The 18,802-nt window shown below is 50.3% G+C and overlaps 1 protein-coding gene across 1 annotated transcript in view; it reads left to right on the top strand.

The window, feature by feature from the left end:
- The window catches only part of SLC39A11 (solute carrier family 39 member 11), a 158,338-nt gene that overhangs the window by 31,629 nt on the left and 107,907 nt on the right, over positions 1-18,802 (top strand). Inside the window, exon 5 of the mRNA XM_087826329.1 lies at positions 17,931-18,051. Coding sequence (XP_087682455.1) covers positions 17,931-18,051 — 121 coding nt within the window. The remainder of the gene's footprint in view (positions 1-17,930; positions 18,052-18,802) is intronic.

Genomic DNA, 18,802 nt, shown 5'->3' with positions numbered 1-18,802 from the left:
TTTGACTTATCCTGGGCTTGAGTATCAAAGGAACTGCCATTTTGGAGTCCCAACTGTTGTTGTTTTTTGGACTCTTTTGGCAGAGACTCACCAGATTGTAACTGGAATGGGATGCCCAGTGTAAACAGAAAGGGGTTCAGTGAGTGTTGGTTCATTTAGTGATGGTGAGCCCCTGAGATGGGGGGTCTCAAAGCCTCAGGGAGGTGACCCTCCAGAAGCTCGAGTCTGGGTCACCATTGCACATGCACGCCAAGAAGAAAGAGCTATGTTTTGTACTTCAAGGGTTGACCAGGAAACAAGCTCATTCAGAGTCTAAAAAGTCTCCTAGGAAGGCTCTGCTGGGACCTTTGGGACTCCTGGGGTAGACCCTTCTTTGAGGGCTCCTGACAAAGTTGGTGACCAGGTCTTCTCTAGGCACCTCGCCTCTCCTACCTTCTTTCTGTTACTTCAGAGTTGATGTTGGAGCCAGAGTCATGGTGGTTATGGGTCTTGGGGGGTGGCGGGTGGTGTGGGTATAAGGGTAGAGGCCTGGAGTCAGATTGCTGGCTCTTACTCCCTGGTTCCTCCAAGATTCACCGTGTGTTCTTGAGGAAGTTAGATCAGGTCTCTAAGTCTTAGTTTTCTCACTGGTAAAATGAAGATAAAAATATCACTTGCCACATAGGATTGTTTGAGAGGATTAAACAAAAACATCCACTTAAAGCAGTAATCTCAGTGCCTAGCGTTCAGTTAATTTTAGCTGTTATTACCTCAGGTGAGACTCGTTGAGCAAAAATGACTGGCTTCTTATTTAAGCAAAACTCTGAGCCCTGAAGTTTCAGATGAGAGGGAAACTTCATTCCAAACATCTAACAAAATCCAGCTCTTGGCCCAGTCTTCACTCTTGATGAATGTCACTCTCTCTTGAATGCTAAAACATGACCCAAATACCTGGCTCTTCTTTGCCGAGATAGGTTGATATTTTTAAAGACTTTGTTAACTACCGATGGAGGACAACAGGGGAATAATTAAGAACCTAAGAACAACTAGCTTGCAAAGTATAGTCCACTCCTAGGACCTTGGGACCTTCGCTCTTCCACATAACAAACGAGGTGCCTACAGTCTAGCCCCAAAGGGTCGAACGGAGCCTGGTTTGCTGCCATCTAGCTTCTCACACGGCGTCCCCTGGCTTCAGACCAGCAATGGTGTGTTAACTCCTCTCATTTTCGGATCTTCTGATGTCACCACAGACAGCTCTATGCTTTCGAGGGCTCGTGGGACCAGATCAGGCCATCCAGGCCATCTCCTTTCCTAGGGTCAACCGTGCTGTACAACATCCACCATCCTGGGACTTCCCCTTTCCCCCTTTCTAACAGAACCCCGATTTTGTTTGATCTAGTGATGCACCCAGCCATAAATCCTTAGTATGGCAGCCTCCCTTGCAGCTAGACCAGCTCATGTGATAGGGTCAGCAGAAGTCTTGAGGGACAGCTTCCCTTCTCACCTTCTCCTCACCCCTTCTCTTTCCTGGAGCAGCACGGCAGCCGTGGGGATGCAGCGGCCGTCGCTAAGGGTGGCAGGGCAGGGAGCAGGAGTCCCGTTCCTCCTGGCAGCCTTGGACTGTTGACTGTCCCAGCTGGACTGTTGACTCCCAGTCTTCTTGTCAAGTGAGACAAATAAACCCTGTATGTGTTTAAGTCACTGCAGTAGGGTTTTGTGTTTCTTCTGACCAAACCTAATCTTAACTAGTTTTTTGAGCCGACTTCTGTGCAATGGTTTGAAGGTTTCTGTAATTTTTTCCATTTTACTGTTAGTTCAAATTCCCTAAGAGAAGGACAAGCAGAACAAGGCTCGGAGGTATCCATGGTGGGTCTCACGTACCCATGGCGGGCACGAGGGAGGGCTCAGCTGGAGGCCTGTGCGGTGTTGGCAGAGGGATGAGTCAGCGGGTCATGTTGTCCAGCAGCCCACAGCATCCCCTTGCTTCCTGCCCGCCCTACTAGAGTTTGGTATTTATATTATGAGTTCTAGACAAAGAAAAGAACGTCTGACAGGAGGCCTGTCCAAACCTGACCCCGGCAGAGAGGATGGGGTGGGGCAGGAGGCAAGGCAACTGCAGCTGCTGAGTAATGTGTTTTTCGTGGGGCGGACAGCATCCTATTTTTGAAGTCAGCTCCAAGTCTGGGAAGGAGACTCACAGCCCCCAGGAAATAACCTGTGTTTTGCAAACACAGGAAAACAAACCGAGAAACAGTGATCTTTTCTTTCTAAGCTTCTCCGAGGGATGTAACACTGGAAAATAACTGTTAAGTCTCGGTTGGCCCGGGGCCCCTGAGTGGAAATGGGAGAGGGTATTGATTAGCTCAATGGCTCTTTAAAGAGCTAGCTGTGTTTGTCCTCATGGCTGGTACACAGGCAGCCTCGTTTCCGTCTCCATACTTATTGGATTTTAGGTGGCAACGCACACAAATACTGCTTTCACTGGGTAAATATTAGGCTTGTGATCAGATGGGGAGACTGCAGAGTGACTGTAGCAAGTGGAAGGGTGGGAGGGAGCCATCTATATTGTAATGCCCAAAGCTGGCCGCAAACCCTTCCTCCGCCTCCCCGATTCTTGCCCTCTGATTTCCTAAAGTGACAGGCCACGATGGTGATGATGATGAAGGGGAAAAGTGATGGCCCTGATGAGCACAAAAATGTCATTAAAAAAAATTTAGCCCTGTCCGCTGTGGTTCCGTTGGTTGGGTGGGGTCCCAGGCACTGAGAGGTCACTAGTTCGATTCCCGCTCAGGGCACACGCCAGAGTTGCAGCTCTGTCCCCGGGGGGTGGGGTGGGGGCGGAGGGGGGCTGTTTCTTTCTCTCTCATCAATGTTTCTCCCTCTCCCTTCCTCTCTCTCTAAAATCAATAAGAACATAAAAAAAAAATTTTAATTCTTTTCTCAATTACACTTTACATTGAATGTTATTTTGTATTAGTTTCAGGTGTACAACATAGTGGTTAGACAATCATATACTTTACAAAGTGTCCCCCCAAATGTTTCCAGTACCCGCTTGGCACCATACAATATTAGCCACTCTATTTCCCTTGCTGTACTTTACATTCCCGTCATAATATGTCTCTTTATTCTACTGTGTGATGTGCTTTCACCCCTCACTCAGACCTGAGTTTTTGTTGCAGCGGCACCAAGTCTGTTTTCTTTCCGCTTCCCTGTTGCTTTCACGGCTGAGACAGGCCAGTCCTAGTTTTCCATCTAATGATAATAATGATGGTGAAAATCACAGCTAATATTAATCGAGGGGTTATTCCAGGCCAGGTGTCCCGCTAAACACATTATATAAATGTCTTTATTCTCATTCTAGGGAGCAGCTCAAGTCCCAGCAGGCTGGAAGCATGCTTTGTCCCGGAGTCGGAATTTCGGCTCCTTTGTGCAAACCGCAGATGCTTTGTAGATGTAATCTTCTCTCCCCGCATGGCGAAATTGGAGGTCTGCAGGCTCCCCATTGCCTGAAGCGCCTCTTCTTTAATTACACAAACTATAAACCAGGTTAGGTGTTGTGCACTCAGTTATACTGGGCGGGGGACATTCAAGGAGCCACGGGCTCTGAACAGCGGTCCTCCTGGGGGTCACCCTTCTGGGGAAGGGAGAGTTTCACCCACAGGTGCAGTCCTCACGCCTGCCCTGGCCCAGGACAGATGGGAGCCTCTCAGAACCACTTCGAATTTGCTCTCTGGCAAATTTCCTTGCCGGGCTGTTCCCACAAGGACTGATGGTGGTGGTCTCACTCTCGTGATTTTTATGTTTGCTCTCCATCTGGATGGAAAATCGGAGAAAACACATTCTCAGTCAGGAGTGGCTTGGAGATAAAGGACTGAGCTTTTCATTATAATTGGGGGCATTGTGCCATTCCTGTGGGAGGCAGAGCTGTATGATCCACCCAGGGCCTCTCTCTTGCCACCTGGGAAATCAAGTGATTTTCAGAAAGAGAGAGAAAATGAGAGAGAGAGAGAGCCTGTTGGGTGAAGGATGGGGAATACAAACCTTGATGATCTCTGTAAGCAGATTCTATAGGCAGCTTGCCACCAAAAATCTCATTTTAACTCAAGTTCTCAACCATTCCCAAATCTGACCACTCTGTTTCACTCTCACCCTTCCTCTGCCTCACTCTTTGGTAAGCAGACATTGATCAAAGCACACAGTTGCGAGAACCTGGAGGTCTGGGTGATGCAGACGCAGGGTAATCAAGGCTGTAGGTTATGTCATCCGACAGCACAGGGGAGGTGACAGCCTGTGTCCTGGGCACTGGAGAGGTGGTGGGGACACTGAGTCCCAAACACCCTGCAGGGGTGCGGTGGAGAGGGAGCACAGGGAGAGCCTGCCGAGCCAGGCCCTGAGGACACCTGCCCATGAGGCCAGCTTGCTGAGTCCTCTCAGGAGAAATGCATTTCCATTGGTTCTCTGTTTCAGATCTGATTGGGGGGTGGAGGCTTCTTCTCACCCCCTGGGGAGGTTAGATGCCCAGTGTGACCCCAGGACTCATGGGTCCTTTGACTCAGGCATCCCACGGTTGCCATTCTCTTAGCTAATCCTCCAGTCGCCTATTTAATAGTCAGAAAACCCGAGAGCCTTCAGGGCCACGTCCTGGTGTATTACAGCCGACTTAATTCTCATCAGAGTTTGTCCCGAGCCAGGTGTCAGAAGCTTGATCCTTCATGTAGATGTTAAGCTGATGGGACTGTTGCATTTAGTGGCTTCTTGTCGCCATGTCTCTGGCAGTTCAACAGCCCAAGAGCTCAGGATTCTCTGTTTCAGGCATTAAAGGGGAATCTCAGGCATAAAAGGGATGAACTCACCTCAGGTGGCCTCTGCTTGTCACACATGCCCTCTGGGATTCAGGATTTAAACAAATATATGAAAGATAAGACCAACATCATCGTCTCACCATCTATATTCAGTGTTTCTCCCCAGCAACCGGGGAGAGTTTGGTGTGTCTCCTTCCGGAACCTGGGACACTGTGGCCGCCCCCTGCCTGGCCCTGGCTTCCTATGGTCGACACGTGTGCTGTGCATTGCAAATGGGGGAGCCAAGGCCTCTGGACTCTGATTTTCTGCTCCGGCAGGGGATGGTGAGGGGTCAGAACAACCGTGGCTTGGGAAGTTAGCAAAAAAACAAATTAAATAAATAAAATGACTTTTTCCTTTTAGTCAGCTCTTTGTGACACCCAGGGCTATGTCCTCAACTGGCTTGTAGAATATTCTGTAGCTGAGACTGGTCACGCCTTGCTCCGGCATTTTCCTCACTCAGTAGGGATGAGCGTTACGCCCTTCCCTAGGCCCTGTCTTGCACATGATTGGAATTGTGGCACCAATAGTACAGGTATATGTGGACGGTGGGGCCTCAGTGACGTCACGTGTCCCTCCACTCCACCCACTCACCTGCACCCACAGGCCGGGTGTGGCTCTGGGCAGAGGCGGGTGGGCTGCAGTCAGGATGGCTGGGGTACCTGTGCGAATGTTAGTCATTTCCCTCCATGTGACCTTGAGCACAGCCAGCAGCCTTGAGATTCCCCTGGTTCCCTCCACACAATTGTTCGGATCTTAGAAACGGGGACGAAAAGAGACAATGTCAAGCAGCCAGTTTGCAGTGTAGTCGGTCCAAACCTTTTCAGCACTGAGCCTCGGGCTCCTGATATTTACTGTCACCCCTCTCAGTATAGTGACAGACACCTTCCCTCCCTGCTTGTCCGTTAGCTTATGGGGTCTCTTGGGCAACAGCTAATTTTCCAGATACGCACTTGCTCTGACTACCCACTGCTGACGTTGCTTTCTGGGTCCCCAGGGGGGCCCGTTGATCTCCCTGTTCCTCCGCCGGCATACAGGGTGATGTTACAGGCTAGGTGAGAGATGATGCCACGGGGAGGGGTGGGGGCGGGGGGCCCGAGCCATATTAGTTGCCCACAATATGTGGTGGCAACAGGGAGAACTGAGGGTGGAAAAGAACCGAGCGGGCTGAGAAGGGCGCTCTCCTTAGATGTGCTTCCCGGGCCCGGGGGGCAGTGAACCCTGGTACTGACCTCCCTCGCTGATCCCACATACCCTGGCAATGACTCCAGGGCCCTCCCGGCCCTCTGGTGAATTTGAGGCTGATTTGCTGGCTTCCTGCATGCACTCAGAAAGCATACAGAGGGAATATATCAGTCCACCTGCGGCTACGAGATGGAGAAAAGCAGTCAGTACCTTTGCCCTGATGGATTTGTGCTCTTTGCAAAGGGCTCTTTCCTCTGGCTGTGGGCGTTTTCCGCCATCGATTATCTTTCTAAAGGTTTGGGAAGGGCGCCTGTGATTTTTTTCTCCTAAATTAGTTTACCTCTTCCAGGCTCCTGTGGACACACTGACCCTTTGGTTGAACTAGAAATTCGTAGATTTATAGAAGGCTTGGTGTGGAGCAGGCCTGAGGGATTGTCCAGTGTAAATCTCCTTGCTTTACGAACAATAGTTGACGACGTTAATAGCAGACCTTCCTTGCTGTCCAGGCTTTGCAGCTTTTGGGGTGGCGGGTCCCCCTGTCTCTCTGATCTTTCTGTCATCATTCATTTTGGTTCCCACCCACCCTCTAAGCCTCCCCCTCTTCCCTGTACTTCTTTCCGTCTTGGCACCTTCCCATCCTTCCCCCCCCCAGCTCTTGTTGTCATTTCCTACCCGTTCATCCTAATGCCCACCTATTTTCACACTAAAAATTACCTCCGAACACCAAGTGACACGCTTAGTTTCTTGTCTCTTTCTCTTTGATAGGACGATGGTCCTATCGACATTGTTGCTAATAGTCTGATGCCCATTTTCTGTAATTTGAGGAGGATTTTAATCGCTTCATTTGTGTCCTCTGACCCCCTGCAGGGCGTCCACCCCCGCTGTGAGGTGACTGAGGGGAACCAGGAATCCACCCTAACCTGGACTCAGTGCTACTTAAGCTGCTCACCCAGGAGCCCCGCCTGGCCTTAGGAGCCCTGTGTTTGTAATTTCAGGCTCATGTGTTCCCGTCAGACTAATGAGCATATCAGCACTGTCCTGCGGTGGCCTGGGCACTGTCCTGATGTGTCACTGCGCTCTCTCAGTTCACTTAGTCCACAGGCCAGCATCCTGGGGCCTCGGGCTTGAGGGACTCCTTTCCACGAGGCTCAGGTGCCCCCTGGCATTGCCGTGGAGCTGGGCAAGGAACATTGATGTGCCCCGCGAAGGGGCGCCCAGCCAGGCCCACCTTTGGGCTTCTGTGGGCTGTACGAGCTTTTGTCTTTGTGGGCCCCTTCCTCCACCAAAAAAAAAAAAAAAGATGAAAAATTATATTTTACAGCTATGTTGGTATAAAGACGAATGTAACCCAGGCCGCATTCATTCTTATTCTTTTTATTCCCTTCTTTTTTTAAAAAAAAATTTGTTTGTTGTTGAAAGTATTACTGATGTCCCCTTTTTTTCCCATTGACCCCTCCACCCTGCACCCACTGCCCGCCCCAGGCCTTCACCACACTATTGTCTGTGTCCATGAGTTATGCATTTATGCATATAAATTCTTTGGTTAATCTTTCCCTATCCACCCCTCCTTTCCCCCCCTTCTGATTGTAAAAGAAATGAAAACATTCTCGGGGGCCCCAACATTGGGCCTCCAGGCACCGTGTTTCCTGTGCCTGATGGACCCGTGTGCCCTGACGCCACCACAGATCTCTTCCCCACGGTGGCTGAGCTGGAGCCTGTGCCTGGCTGAAACCCTAGAGTACCCACCTCACCAGGGTTTACTGTGAGTCAGAAGGCACCAGCTTTGTTCTGTGAGGTTGGGGCTTCGACAGAAAGCTACTAAGAATTGGGGGAAGACTGCATCTTGTCCATAACATAAAGCTCCCGATTTAGCCATCTAAGGGACCCTTTAGACTCTAGGAATCTCAAGGTGATAGAATATCAGAGGAGCGAGTTCATACTGGGGACATTGTGGTGGGTGGAATTCCACCGAGAAGGCCCCTAAAGGTCGCACCTCCTGGTGTACAGGCCATGGAAGCCCTTCCCCTCATGGGATTTCACTCCCATTAGGTCGCTACTCAGGTTATCTATCTATCAGCTGACTGAGTTCATCAAAAGGGAGATTATCCTAATCAAGTGAAACCTGAAAAGGGATCGGGCCCTTTTTGAAGTCAGAGGGATTGGATGTGAGACAGCATTTCCTGCTGGCCTTGAAAAAGCCAACAGCCATGCTGTGAATCTCCTCTGGTGGGGGCCTCATGGCAAGGGCCTGAGAGTGGCCTCTAGTTGCTGAGCAGGCCCCGGATGGCATCCAGCAAGAAAAGGGGGACCTCAGTCCTTTGTCTGCAAGAAACTGAATTCTGCCAACAACCAGTGCACGTGGCAGAGGGCCCTGAGCCTCAGATGAGATCACAGCCTGGTCTGCGATGATCTCGATTTCTGCCCAGTCTCTGCCCGCTGAGGCCCTGAGCAGATGACCCAGGACCCAGTGTAACCCACTCCCGGATTCCTGAACTGTGGAAATGGAGAGATGAGAAACGAGCGTTGCTTTCTGCCGCCCAACGTGTGGCCTTTCGTTCTGCAGCCACAGAAACCTCCTACAGGCGGGCGTACGCCTCAGCTTGGCAGTTTGCCTTGGAACTTAGGCTTCGAGAAAGGGGAAGATGTTGGTCCCCACAGACCCATGGCAGGAAGCAGAAAAACATTCCTCACAACCAGCTGCTTCGGCACCTCCTCCGCTGCCAGCTCTCAAGCCCAGAGAAGCTGAATAATTAATTCTGCTTCAGGCATAGTGATGCCTGGACGAAGCCCCGTTACAAAGAAATCACCATGTTCTCCAAAGCCATGCTTCTCTTCTGAAGTGGTTTGCGTGCCGTTTGCACCGTCTCCTTCGTGTGAAAATGCACGGGGATTTCCACCCTCATCGGAAGCGCCTTCAGGCCCCTCCCCACCTGTCTTTTCCAGCGTCTCTGTTTGGGCTCTATACCTCGATCCGCAGTCTGTTCAGGAGGCTGTGTCTCAGCCTCGAGGGCAGAGTTAATTGGGAGGCACAAGGACTGTTTTCAGAAACGTTTTGGGGTTTCCGACCCCCGAGGTCAAGGCCCTATGGGAATGGGATGCTGCTGAGCAGGCTGTGAGCAGGGCCTGGAGGCTGAGGAGTTGATGGGGGCTGTGACTGTGAGTGTGAGATTCAGTGACCATGCTGTGAAGTCCTCCCCGCACCCCAGGGCCCCTTGTCCGCCCAGGCCCTCCTCTGGGGGACTGCGGGCACAGTCTCGCTCTGCCTGAAACGGTTTAGGAGAGAAACATTGAAGCCGTCTCGACGTCTCAGCCCTGCTGTGCTCTTCCCCTCCAGGCCGTTGGAGTTGGTCCTTGTCTCTCCGATCCCCTCACCACTGATTGCTTGGGTGAATATCTGATGGTTCCGTGCCCCCAGCATGGCGCCAAGGGGACCTGTGTCCCTTCCAATGACCAACCCCTTTCTGTCTGCTTTTCATGTTAGGCCATCTTTTTTCCAATCCTCACCCAAAAAAAGGAGGATATTTCCCCCCCTTTTTTTTTTTTTTTGAGAGAGTGGAAGGGAGGGGGCAGGGAGAGAGATAAGAGAGAGAGAAACATTGATGTGAGGGAGACACATCGATGGGTTGCCTCCTGCACACTCCCCGGCCCGGAACGGGATCAAACCTGCGACCCAGGTGTGTGCCCTTGACTGGGAATCGAATCCGTGACCCTCTGGCGCACAGGCCGCACTCTAATCACTGAGCCATGCCGGCCAGGGCGTGTGAGGCCATCCTTAGCACCATTAGTAACCGTCCCCACTTTTCCTCTTGTGGCCTGGACTGGGTTTTCAGGTCAGGCCATTACCCTGTAGGATCTTACCTTAGTCTCCATCTGTCTGTCCTGTGTAGTGAGAAGTGGAGGTTTGTGGGCACGTATCCCTAGGATTCTGCCAGGAGCGGAGAGACAGGAGCACCGCCCGCCCCCTCCCCGCCGTGTGAATGCCCCATTCCCACAGCACTATGCCCTGAACACGGGCACACAACTGGGTTCAAATTCTGCCTGTACCTCTGACTAATGGTGTGATGTGAAGTAGGACATTGGCTTTTACCACTTAGTTTCCTTGAGTGTGAAATGGGCTGGGGCTGCCATAACAAGGTACCACAGACTGGGTGTCCTAAACAATAGAAATGTATTGCTGCGCAGCTCTGGAAGCTAGAAGCCCAGGGTCAGGGTGTCGCCAGGGTTGGTTCCATCCGAGAGCGGTGAGGGGGCGATCTGTTCCGGGCCTCTCTCTTTGGCTAGCAGGTGGTCATCTTCTTATAAGAACACCAGTCATATTAGATTAGGTCCCATTCCAACGACTTCATTATAAGCCGGTTACCTCTCTGAAGGGCCTGTCTTCCAGTGGAGACAACCTCATTCTGAGGCACTGGGGGTTGTGATGTCTGCATATGAATTTTAGGGACGGGAAACTGTTCAGCCCATGAGAGGGTACTGATGCTACTTGGTCTTTATCACGAGAAGATATTGACGGTCAACTGAAGTAACACGAGAGGAGGCGCACCATATGCCCAGCGTGGTACAGACAGGAGGGCGTGTGTGAGCATAGGCATTTTCTGTAACACAGGCCAGTGCCAAGGATGAGTCTTTGCAGCCCAGCTCCTGTCCTCTGCTCATCCCACCCGGGACATGGGGTTGCATTTCATCTTTGATTCTGCTCTGGAAGTTCATGGGCAGAGACCTAGTGAACCGTCACTCTGCCCTGTGGGTTGTGACTCTTGTGGATGCCTCTTTTGCCGTCTCATTTCCCTCAAATCAAGAAAAATCATTTTATGGTTGTCAAGGCTATAAAGATGGGATAGGCCAGACCTTAGGCATTTCTCCTCAGCACTGCCACAGTAGAGCTCTCTTTCCCGGCACTGACAACACGAAGGTGGGGTTTTTATTATTACTATTTCACTATGGTAAAAGAGAGGGTGGGTTTTATCAAATAATTACTTTCTTGGTTTTCGTAGCTGGTGTGACTCTTAGGGAAGACACACACACGACGTTCTACAGACCTTTACTTGTTCACGTGATAGATAATTGAGATCAAGGTAATTCATCCACCCTTTGTATGTAGGAGAAATATTTTGCCGAATGTTCTGAGTACTGGGCACAGAAGAGAATCCCTCCCAGCACTCACCATTCCCTAAAGCCTCATTTGCTGAATATTAACAGGTTTTATATGTGGCCAAATCAGGATGGGAAATGTGGGATTGATTAAATGAAACCCGTTTCTTGCTGTGGGATGTCTCGAAGTCTTCATCTGTTCACGTTCAGACTTTCCCAGAGTTTCCGTATTTGTCTGCAGATCCTTTCTCTGGGAGCATCTCTTGGAACAGAGACCTCAGGGAAATTGACAGCAGAGTCATCAAGGAGATGTCTGTCCACTCAGAGGTGGATGTTACTTTGACCACGGGAGGCACAGAGCGTAGTGACTTAAGCAGTTTCCATCATCTTGAGCATAGAAAAACAATCATCAGGTCACTGTGGGCTGTTAAGTTCTCAGGATTTGTATGTGGTGTGAAGACAGAATTGGCCATGTTTTAAATGGCAGTGGATAGGGAGGGGAGCACCTGAGGAGGAGAATCTATTACTTTGAGCTGTAGGCCAGTGTTTTCCCATTAGACTAGTATATGCATTCATTTTAAAGGAAATAAAACCCACGTATTCCCAGCTACTTTTGATCCGAGCTACTTTTACTGCACCATTGTCTACATATTCATCAGCATAAATACGCACATGCACAGAGTTAGGTGTAAGTTCACATCAAAATGCCCAAATCCATAAAATCGAAACCAACAGCATTTTCTGTGCTGTGGCAGATGGTCTTTTGCTAAAAATAAGCCACCAGTTGCAAGTGCCAGTGGTACCGGCTGCTATGATCTGCTCCTTTTGGTTCCGGCGAGTCCATCCCATGAATGCCGCTGGATGGAGTCATCTCTCCCCCACAGCTGTCCCCGAAGCACTTGGAAACCTCCGCCATCTCCACAGGGTTCCGTGAAGTAACTTGGCCTGAGCTTGGCTCAGACATATTATCCGTCTATTGAGCCTGTCCCTCCACAATCACCCTCAGCAATTAAGGCAGGGCTGCTTGGTACCAACTCAGTCGTAAACACAGACGTAAACAGAGGCACTGAAATTGAGCAGAGGGCATTGGTGAGAAAGGGATCACTGTAGCGATTCAGATCACTGGTATTATTTTTTTTCTTTAGATCATTTACTTGAAAATACAAAATTTAAAAATTTATATGTAAAACTCTCAGACTGCTGAGAATGGGTCCCTGGGCCCCCACTGGGGAAGCACTGCCTTAGGTGAATGGGATTGGGTTTGCTGGTTTAACCTAGAGCAGTCGTTTGCAGGCCACACCCACGGAGGGCTGCGCGGAGTCCCCGGCACCCTGATACTTCACGCAGCGTTATGTACGTCTGCGCACATGTGCCACGGTACATTGCAGAAATGGCCACAAGTTCCTCCCCCATTGTCATTCACACTCTAAGGACACTGGATCCTTCTCACAAGAGGTACAGTTGATGGATTGATCCACCCCATCATGGTGGATGGCCACTGACTTGCTGAGGTCAGTGGATGGTAGAAAGCGTGATGTACACAGAGACTTGAGCAGCACTTGACAATGCCTGTTGCCTTCTCTTGCTGCCCCTGAGAGCCTGAGTTTACCACACGAAGGAGCCCAGGCTAGGCTGCTGGAGGATGACAGGCCCCATGGAGAGGAATTCCGGTTTTCCAGCCACGAGTCAGCCAGCTTCTGGCCCACAACCCGCCGGCTGCCAGTGCACATGCCATCCTAGACCAGCCAACCCCTGGCGAGCCACGCGCTGACCGCAGATGTGCGAGTGAGTCTGGGCGATATGAATGGAGCCTTGGCAGATCTGTCCAGATGACTGTAGATTTAGGAGCAGTAATAACTGGTTGCCATTGGAGGCTACTGAGTTTTGGGGTGTTCTGTTACCTAGCAATAAGTGTCTAGATGCACGTGCATTTTTTCCTGGGAGGAGAAACCTTGACTTTTGGCAGATTTCTGGAGGGACCTAGTATGCTCCAAAAGGATAGCAGAGGTGAGAAAAAGTTGTCTGAAAAAGACCAGCTGGGGGTTCTCAAACTGTTGAAAAGGCAGAAGAGGCTCAGAGTGGATTATATGGGTGCATTTTAATGTTTTCTAGGACTAGCTTAAGAGGGATGGGTAATCAGTGAGGATTAGAAAGAAAATACCTCATTATACTTAGGTACTTGCATTTCTTTAGATTTGTATTATTTTAGGGAGACTTTCTATTTCAAGTTACAAGAAGAAGCACAATGGTTTGGAAAACTCTGTCAGTCATGCGGTAGGAGACCTGGCCCTTTGAGACACCAGCGTGGAGCCCTTCACCTGGAGCACCTGTTGGAGGGCTCTCTTTGCAGACTCCCACAGAGCCGAGGCTTTGCAGAGCTGTAGGGAGCTTTAAATTCTGTTTCATGTGTTTAAGTAGGCTTGATTATAAATAGTAATTCGGCATCAGGAATAGGAGAAGGTTTTTGTCCCTAAGAAGATAGTTTGAGTAACAGCCTACTTGCATAACTTAAATATAGCTAGAAGTCTGTAATTAATTTTCTCCATTGTGAAGCTTCAGGCTACGGTCTAGGAGGAGACAGGGAGGAAGCTGGAAGATGTGGCCTTGGACCGATCATGGCTCCAGGGTGGAAAGGACTTACCTTCAAGAGGAGTGATCTGGGCTGCCCCACTCTGGGTATTCCTGCCAGGAAGGAAGTGGACATAGAACCTTCGGGTTGAGAGTCGCAGGGTAGGTAGCTACCCATCCTCATGTGGTCTCTGGGCTGATTTTGAGGGTCTTACACCATCATCAAGAGGACAGAAGCTGGGGTGGGTAGAAAGTCATGCTATTTGCCATTAGCTAGAATACTTTCAAAGCCTTTTCTTTCCCTCTCTGCACGAATCTCTCTTTCCCTCTTTCTCAGGGCCTAACCATTGTGTGCTTACCTGGATCTTCGCTTTTTTGTTGTACATCATTTTGGAGACTTTGTGGTATTGTTCATGCCAGTAAATTAGCTTAGTTATTGAACACTGATACCATGCTGGGCCCTGACCGTAGGGCTGGAAGACACAGCTCCTGCTTTAAGAATCTCATGGTTTTGAGATAGCCAAGGGAATGAAAAGCTACTGTGCAGCTATGCAAATGTTATGATAGAAGCACCTGTGGGATGTCACAGAGAGGGAGGTATATTTAATCCAGACTAGGCTGGGTTTACCCAGGAAGGCTTCCTGGAGGAGGGAGCTTGGTCTTCTTCAGCCAGGATTTTAAAAGTATCAAGTATGGAACAATTAGAAGCTTGAAAACATGCCTTGCTGGCCACTGATTGGATGTCATTTTGTTGTAGGGACAAGGGACTCATGCAATCATAGTGTCCCAAGCTGGGCAGGGTGAATTGTGCCCCAGAAACCAAGTATGGACCTGGTACTTTGTCGTCGTTCTTCTTGTCTTTAGGCCTCCTGTCTACGGCCCGTGATCCCTGAACATGCAGGCAGTTGAGACAGGGAAGATGGCAGCGACCTGTCTAATAGAACCCGAGGCAGGATTGTACCCTCTGCCTCAGTGTCTGTGCCACTCTGTCTTCCTGTTTGCTCTGGGGCCGGTCGCCGTCACCCTGAACGAGCCTGGCCCTGGGCAGCAGGTCGCTGCTGGGCTCCTGGGGAGAGAAGGTCACCTCTTATGTAAGCTTCATCCATATTCTGGCTGGTGATAAGGGGCGACATTTAATTTTTTTTCCATTATGTGGAATAATTTAAGATTGTGTTACGAGTGTCATTATTATTGCAATTTCTCAGTAATGAAACCAGCATCAATTATTTAATGCCACCTCATGTGTCCGGGTTCAGTGGGGATGGTGAGAGACACAGGAGGCTGGTGGGGGATGGAGGAGGGAGGCGAAGCTCTCGTGGGGCTCCAGGCCCCTTCTGCAGCCTCAGGGTCCCTAAGTCCCTGGGGGTGGGCTGTGTGTGACTTCCCTTCACATCCTCCTTGCCTTCCCCACTGGGGTGTAACGCGGGCCTGGTTTAGCTGTGGCTGGCAGGGGACACCAATTAATTCTCTGACCTTTCCCTTGGCCCTTCGTCAGCTAGTTGTATATGTGTTTGTGTGTTTGTGTGTGTGTGTGTTAATCCTCACTGGAGGGTATTTTTTTCATTGATTTTTTTTTAGAGAGAGTGAAAGGGGAGGAGGGAGAGAGAGAGGGAGAGAGAGAGAAACATCTGGGTGAGAGAGACACATCAACTGGTTGCCTCCCACATGTGCCCTGACGGGGGCCAGGGCCCAAACCGCAACCCAGGTCCATGCCCTTGCTGGGAATCGAACCCGCGACCCTATCCAGGATGGCTGGGTCACCATGGCTATGACTTCCTCTTCTCCACTACTCCATGCTCTACCTGGTAATTTATTGCTCATTTATTGTCTGTCTCTGGAAGGAGAATGCAGCAGGATTCAGGAGGACCTTGGGCTCCGCTATTTTGTATCAGAACCTGGAATAGTTCTGATGCTTAATAAGAATCTGTCAAATACAGGAAGGCAGGCAGGCTTCCTGGAGGCAGTGGCAAACGTCCTGTCTTTATAGTAAACAGGAGGGTCTGCGAGTTCCCAGCATTACCCATAATCAGGCAGCTCTGGGCTCTGAGCATCCCGAATCTTTCTCAACCTCAGCACTGTTGATGTTTGGCAGATCATTTGCCATGGGGCTGGCCTGTGCCCTGTAGGGTGTTTAGCAGCATCCCTGGCCTCTACCCACTGGATGCCAGCACCACCCCTCTCCCCCACCCCCACATACAAATGCCCATTGCCGAATGTCCCTGGTTGGTGGCGGGGGTGGGGGTGAAATCACCTCAGTTGGAAGCCTCTGTTCTCAATTAAAAGCGGTGTCTCTCCAGGCTGCTCCTTACTAAATGGGCTCCAGTCAAACAAGCAGTGTCGAGTGCATTCGTGCTGCTGCGTCTCGCTGTAATGAAGTGGTTCTCCTCCCGCAGCCTCCTCCCAGCCACGCATCCATCACGCTATAAACAGAAGGGAGACGAAGGAAGGTCAGCTGACCTGCTCTCCCAGAGAAGCGCATCTTTTATTGCTGCCGTGATTCCTCTGATGTCAGCAGGAGATGTGGGATTAGAAATAATTAAAGCCCATAAAAAAGCAAAGAGCTGCAATTGTGTGGCACATGGCACATGGCACAGACACCAGCTGTCACTCGGGCGGTGAGAAGGGGTTTCTGCAGGGGGAGAGACCAGCCTTCCTCAAGTCCCTTCTGTCCTCAGGATTCCGTCCATCTGTAGTGTCAACCTCGAGTGTCACACAGTGTGACAGGCTGCCTCTTTGTGCCTCTCCCAGGGACAGAACAGGTGACATCCTGCAGCCCCTAGGATTCTACAGAGGGACCTGAGAGCCACGAAGCTTCCTCCCTCTTTAAAACAAAGTTAAGTGAGGTGTCGGCATCTAATATGCATTATAGAGGACACTGAAAATTAACGATTAGGACAATATCAATGTATTGGACAAATGAGAAGATGTAAGAGGAAGGGTCAATGTTTTTGTTTGTAACACTTGGTTGGAAAGAAATAATGAAATAAAAGTCTGAATCACTCGATTCTCTTCCTGACCCCTGTGTGTGTGTGTAAGACACAGCCAGACATCACTTTTGTGAGATTCTGTCATGAAAGAAACTTACCCAAGAAAACAGTTTTAGCATTTGCTCATAAATGGCTGCATTTCAGTGACGGGATCAGAAACCCTCTCCTCTCCCATCTGAGAGACACAGATTTTTAAATGGAAACTTCTCTTTCTTTGGAACTATTTTTGCCTGGTTTTCAAGAAATACCTACTGTTTTTATGCCCACTGAGACGATTTTACTCACCTTCCCTTAGTGTTTGGGTAAAAGTGGAGGTGTTTGTGTTGGGGGGGGTCACCCCGCTACTCATTCCCTTGAGATCCTGTGCCGTCAGCAGGGCCATGAGGTTTCAGCTGATGCCTCGGGAGCAGAAGTTCATGGCCCCATTTTGGATTCACCTTTCTGCTCTTTTTGAATTTTTATTTATTGATTTGAGAGAGAGAGAAACATTGATTTGTTGTTCCACTTATTTATGCATTCATTGGTTCCTTCTTGTATGTGCCCTGACCGGGGATCGAACCCACAACCTTGGCGTATCAGGGCAGTGCTCTAACCAACTGAGCAACTCGGCCAGGGCCATCTGTTTTCTCTTAGCTGGAACCTAAGAGCTGGGACTTTGCCTTGTTTTGTTTGCCAGTATCCACAGGATTGGTGGTCAGTAAGTACTTATTAAGTAAATGTGGGGATCAGAATTAAGACTTTGCCTGGTTAATGCTCAAATGGTCGAATTAATTAGTGACAAAGCAGAGGGCGATGTGGTTGTTTCAGGCCATCTGGACCTACCTCCCCATATGCTGTGACCTCCCTAATGCTCGCTGTGCCTTCCCTTCTGATCACGTGAGAAATGTGAAGGTGGTGCATGTCTAAGAAATGTTGACTTTGCTTCCTGAACCGGCGCTGCCATTCAAGCGAACCTGCCAAATGGGCTTCTCTGGATGGTTCAGGGGCTGAGCCTGTGGTGCCATTTGCTCTGCCGAATGGGATTTCGATGTATTTTTCCCATTTCTATGACCCGCACGGACCCCTCAGATCCTGTTTCTGTCACCCCAAAAGTTCTACAACCAGAAAGCTTGCCCTCTTCCTAATGACCCAGCCTGCCGACAGCTGGGTCTGGCCCGGGGACTGGCCCGGTGGCCCGATGCTCTTGGTGGAGATTGGCAAGCTGCCTGGCAGCTCTGAGCTGGCGGGGTGTGGGGAATGAAGGTAGTAGAAGTGTCACAGCGACTGCTTCTTGTTTCAGGGCGCAGCAGAAGACCCCCAGACGGCCCTGGCGCTGACCTTGGACCCTGTGTTGATGAAGAAGTCTGATGCCGAGGGTCCCAGGCTGCTCTTCCCCGCGAGTGAACTCTCCATCCGGATAGGTAGAGCTGGGCTCCTTTCAGGCAAGCTCCCTGCCGCAGACCCTGGGCTGAGCTAGACAGGGCGGACTGGGGCCTGGGGGCAGGAGGGATGACAGGAGGTGCCAGGGGCTCTGTCCTGGGCCTCCAAATGACTCACCCCACTATGCGCAGGGCCGAATGGGCATCTGGCCCTGGGCCTTCCCATCTCGCTTACTCTCCAAACCACTGGCTTGCTGTACAGGGGGTAACCGTGCCTTTTGATTATATTTCCAACTGGGGCAGTGGAAAAGAACCCCTCTGATGGGATCTGGCTGGTTTGCGTTAGAGTGTGTGGGCATTTGTCCTGTCTCCACCTCTCTGACGGACCCTGAATGATCCTCCCCATGTACATGACTTTCCTCTTTTTGATTCATCTGGGAAACTGTGGCCATTTCTCTCACTGATTCATTGTGAAGCCAGAAAACCTAAAAGCTCAGCAAAGTCATGCCTTCTGAGAGGGAGTGTGTCCCTTGAGGGGACTCAGCCACTCCCGAATCTCCTCCGTGGGGAGGGCAGACAGGGCGTGGCCACTGAGCAGGAGTTGAAGGTAAACTAGAAAGATGACACTTTTCCAGTCTCTGTAAGATTCTCCCCCACTCCCACATGCCCAGTCATTGCTCACTCGGCATTTGGCTAATTTGAGGGCCAGTGAGTGCGAGGAGAGGTGGATGCCTCTCTTTTCCTTCGAATTTATTTAAGTCTCATGTTTAACTTGCAAGCCCCAGGCTCTGAA

Source organism: Miniopterus natalensis, chromosome 17 (assembly GCF_054644295.1).
Source record: "Miniopterus natalensis isolate mMinNat1 chromosome 17, mMinNat1.hap1, whole genome shotgun sequence".
Classification (NCBI taxonomy): Eukaryota; Metazoa; Chordata; class Mammalia; order Chiroptera; family Miniopteridae; genus Miniopterus; species Miniopterus natalensis.
The sequence above is the reverse complement of the archived record's forward strand: the minus strand, read 5'-3'. Positions and strand labels throughout refer to the sequence as shown.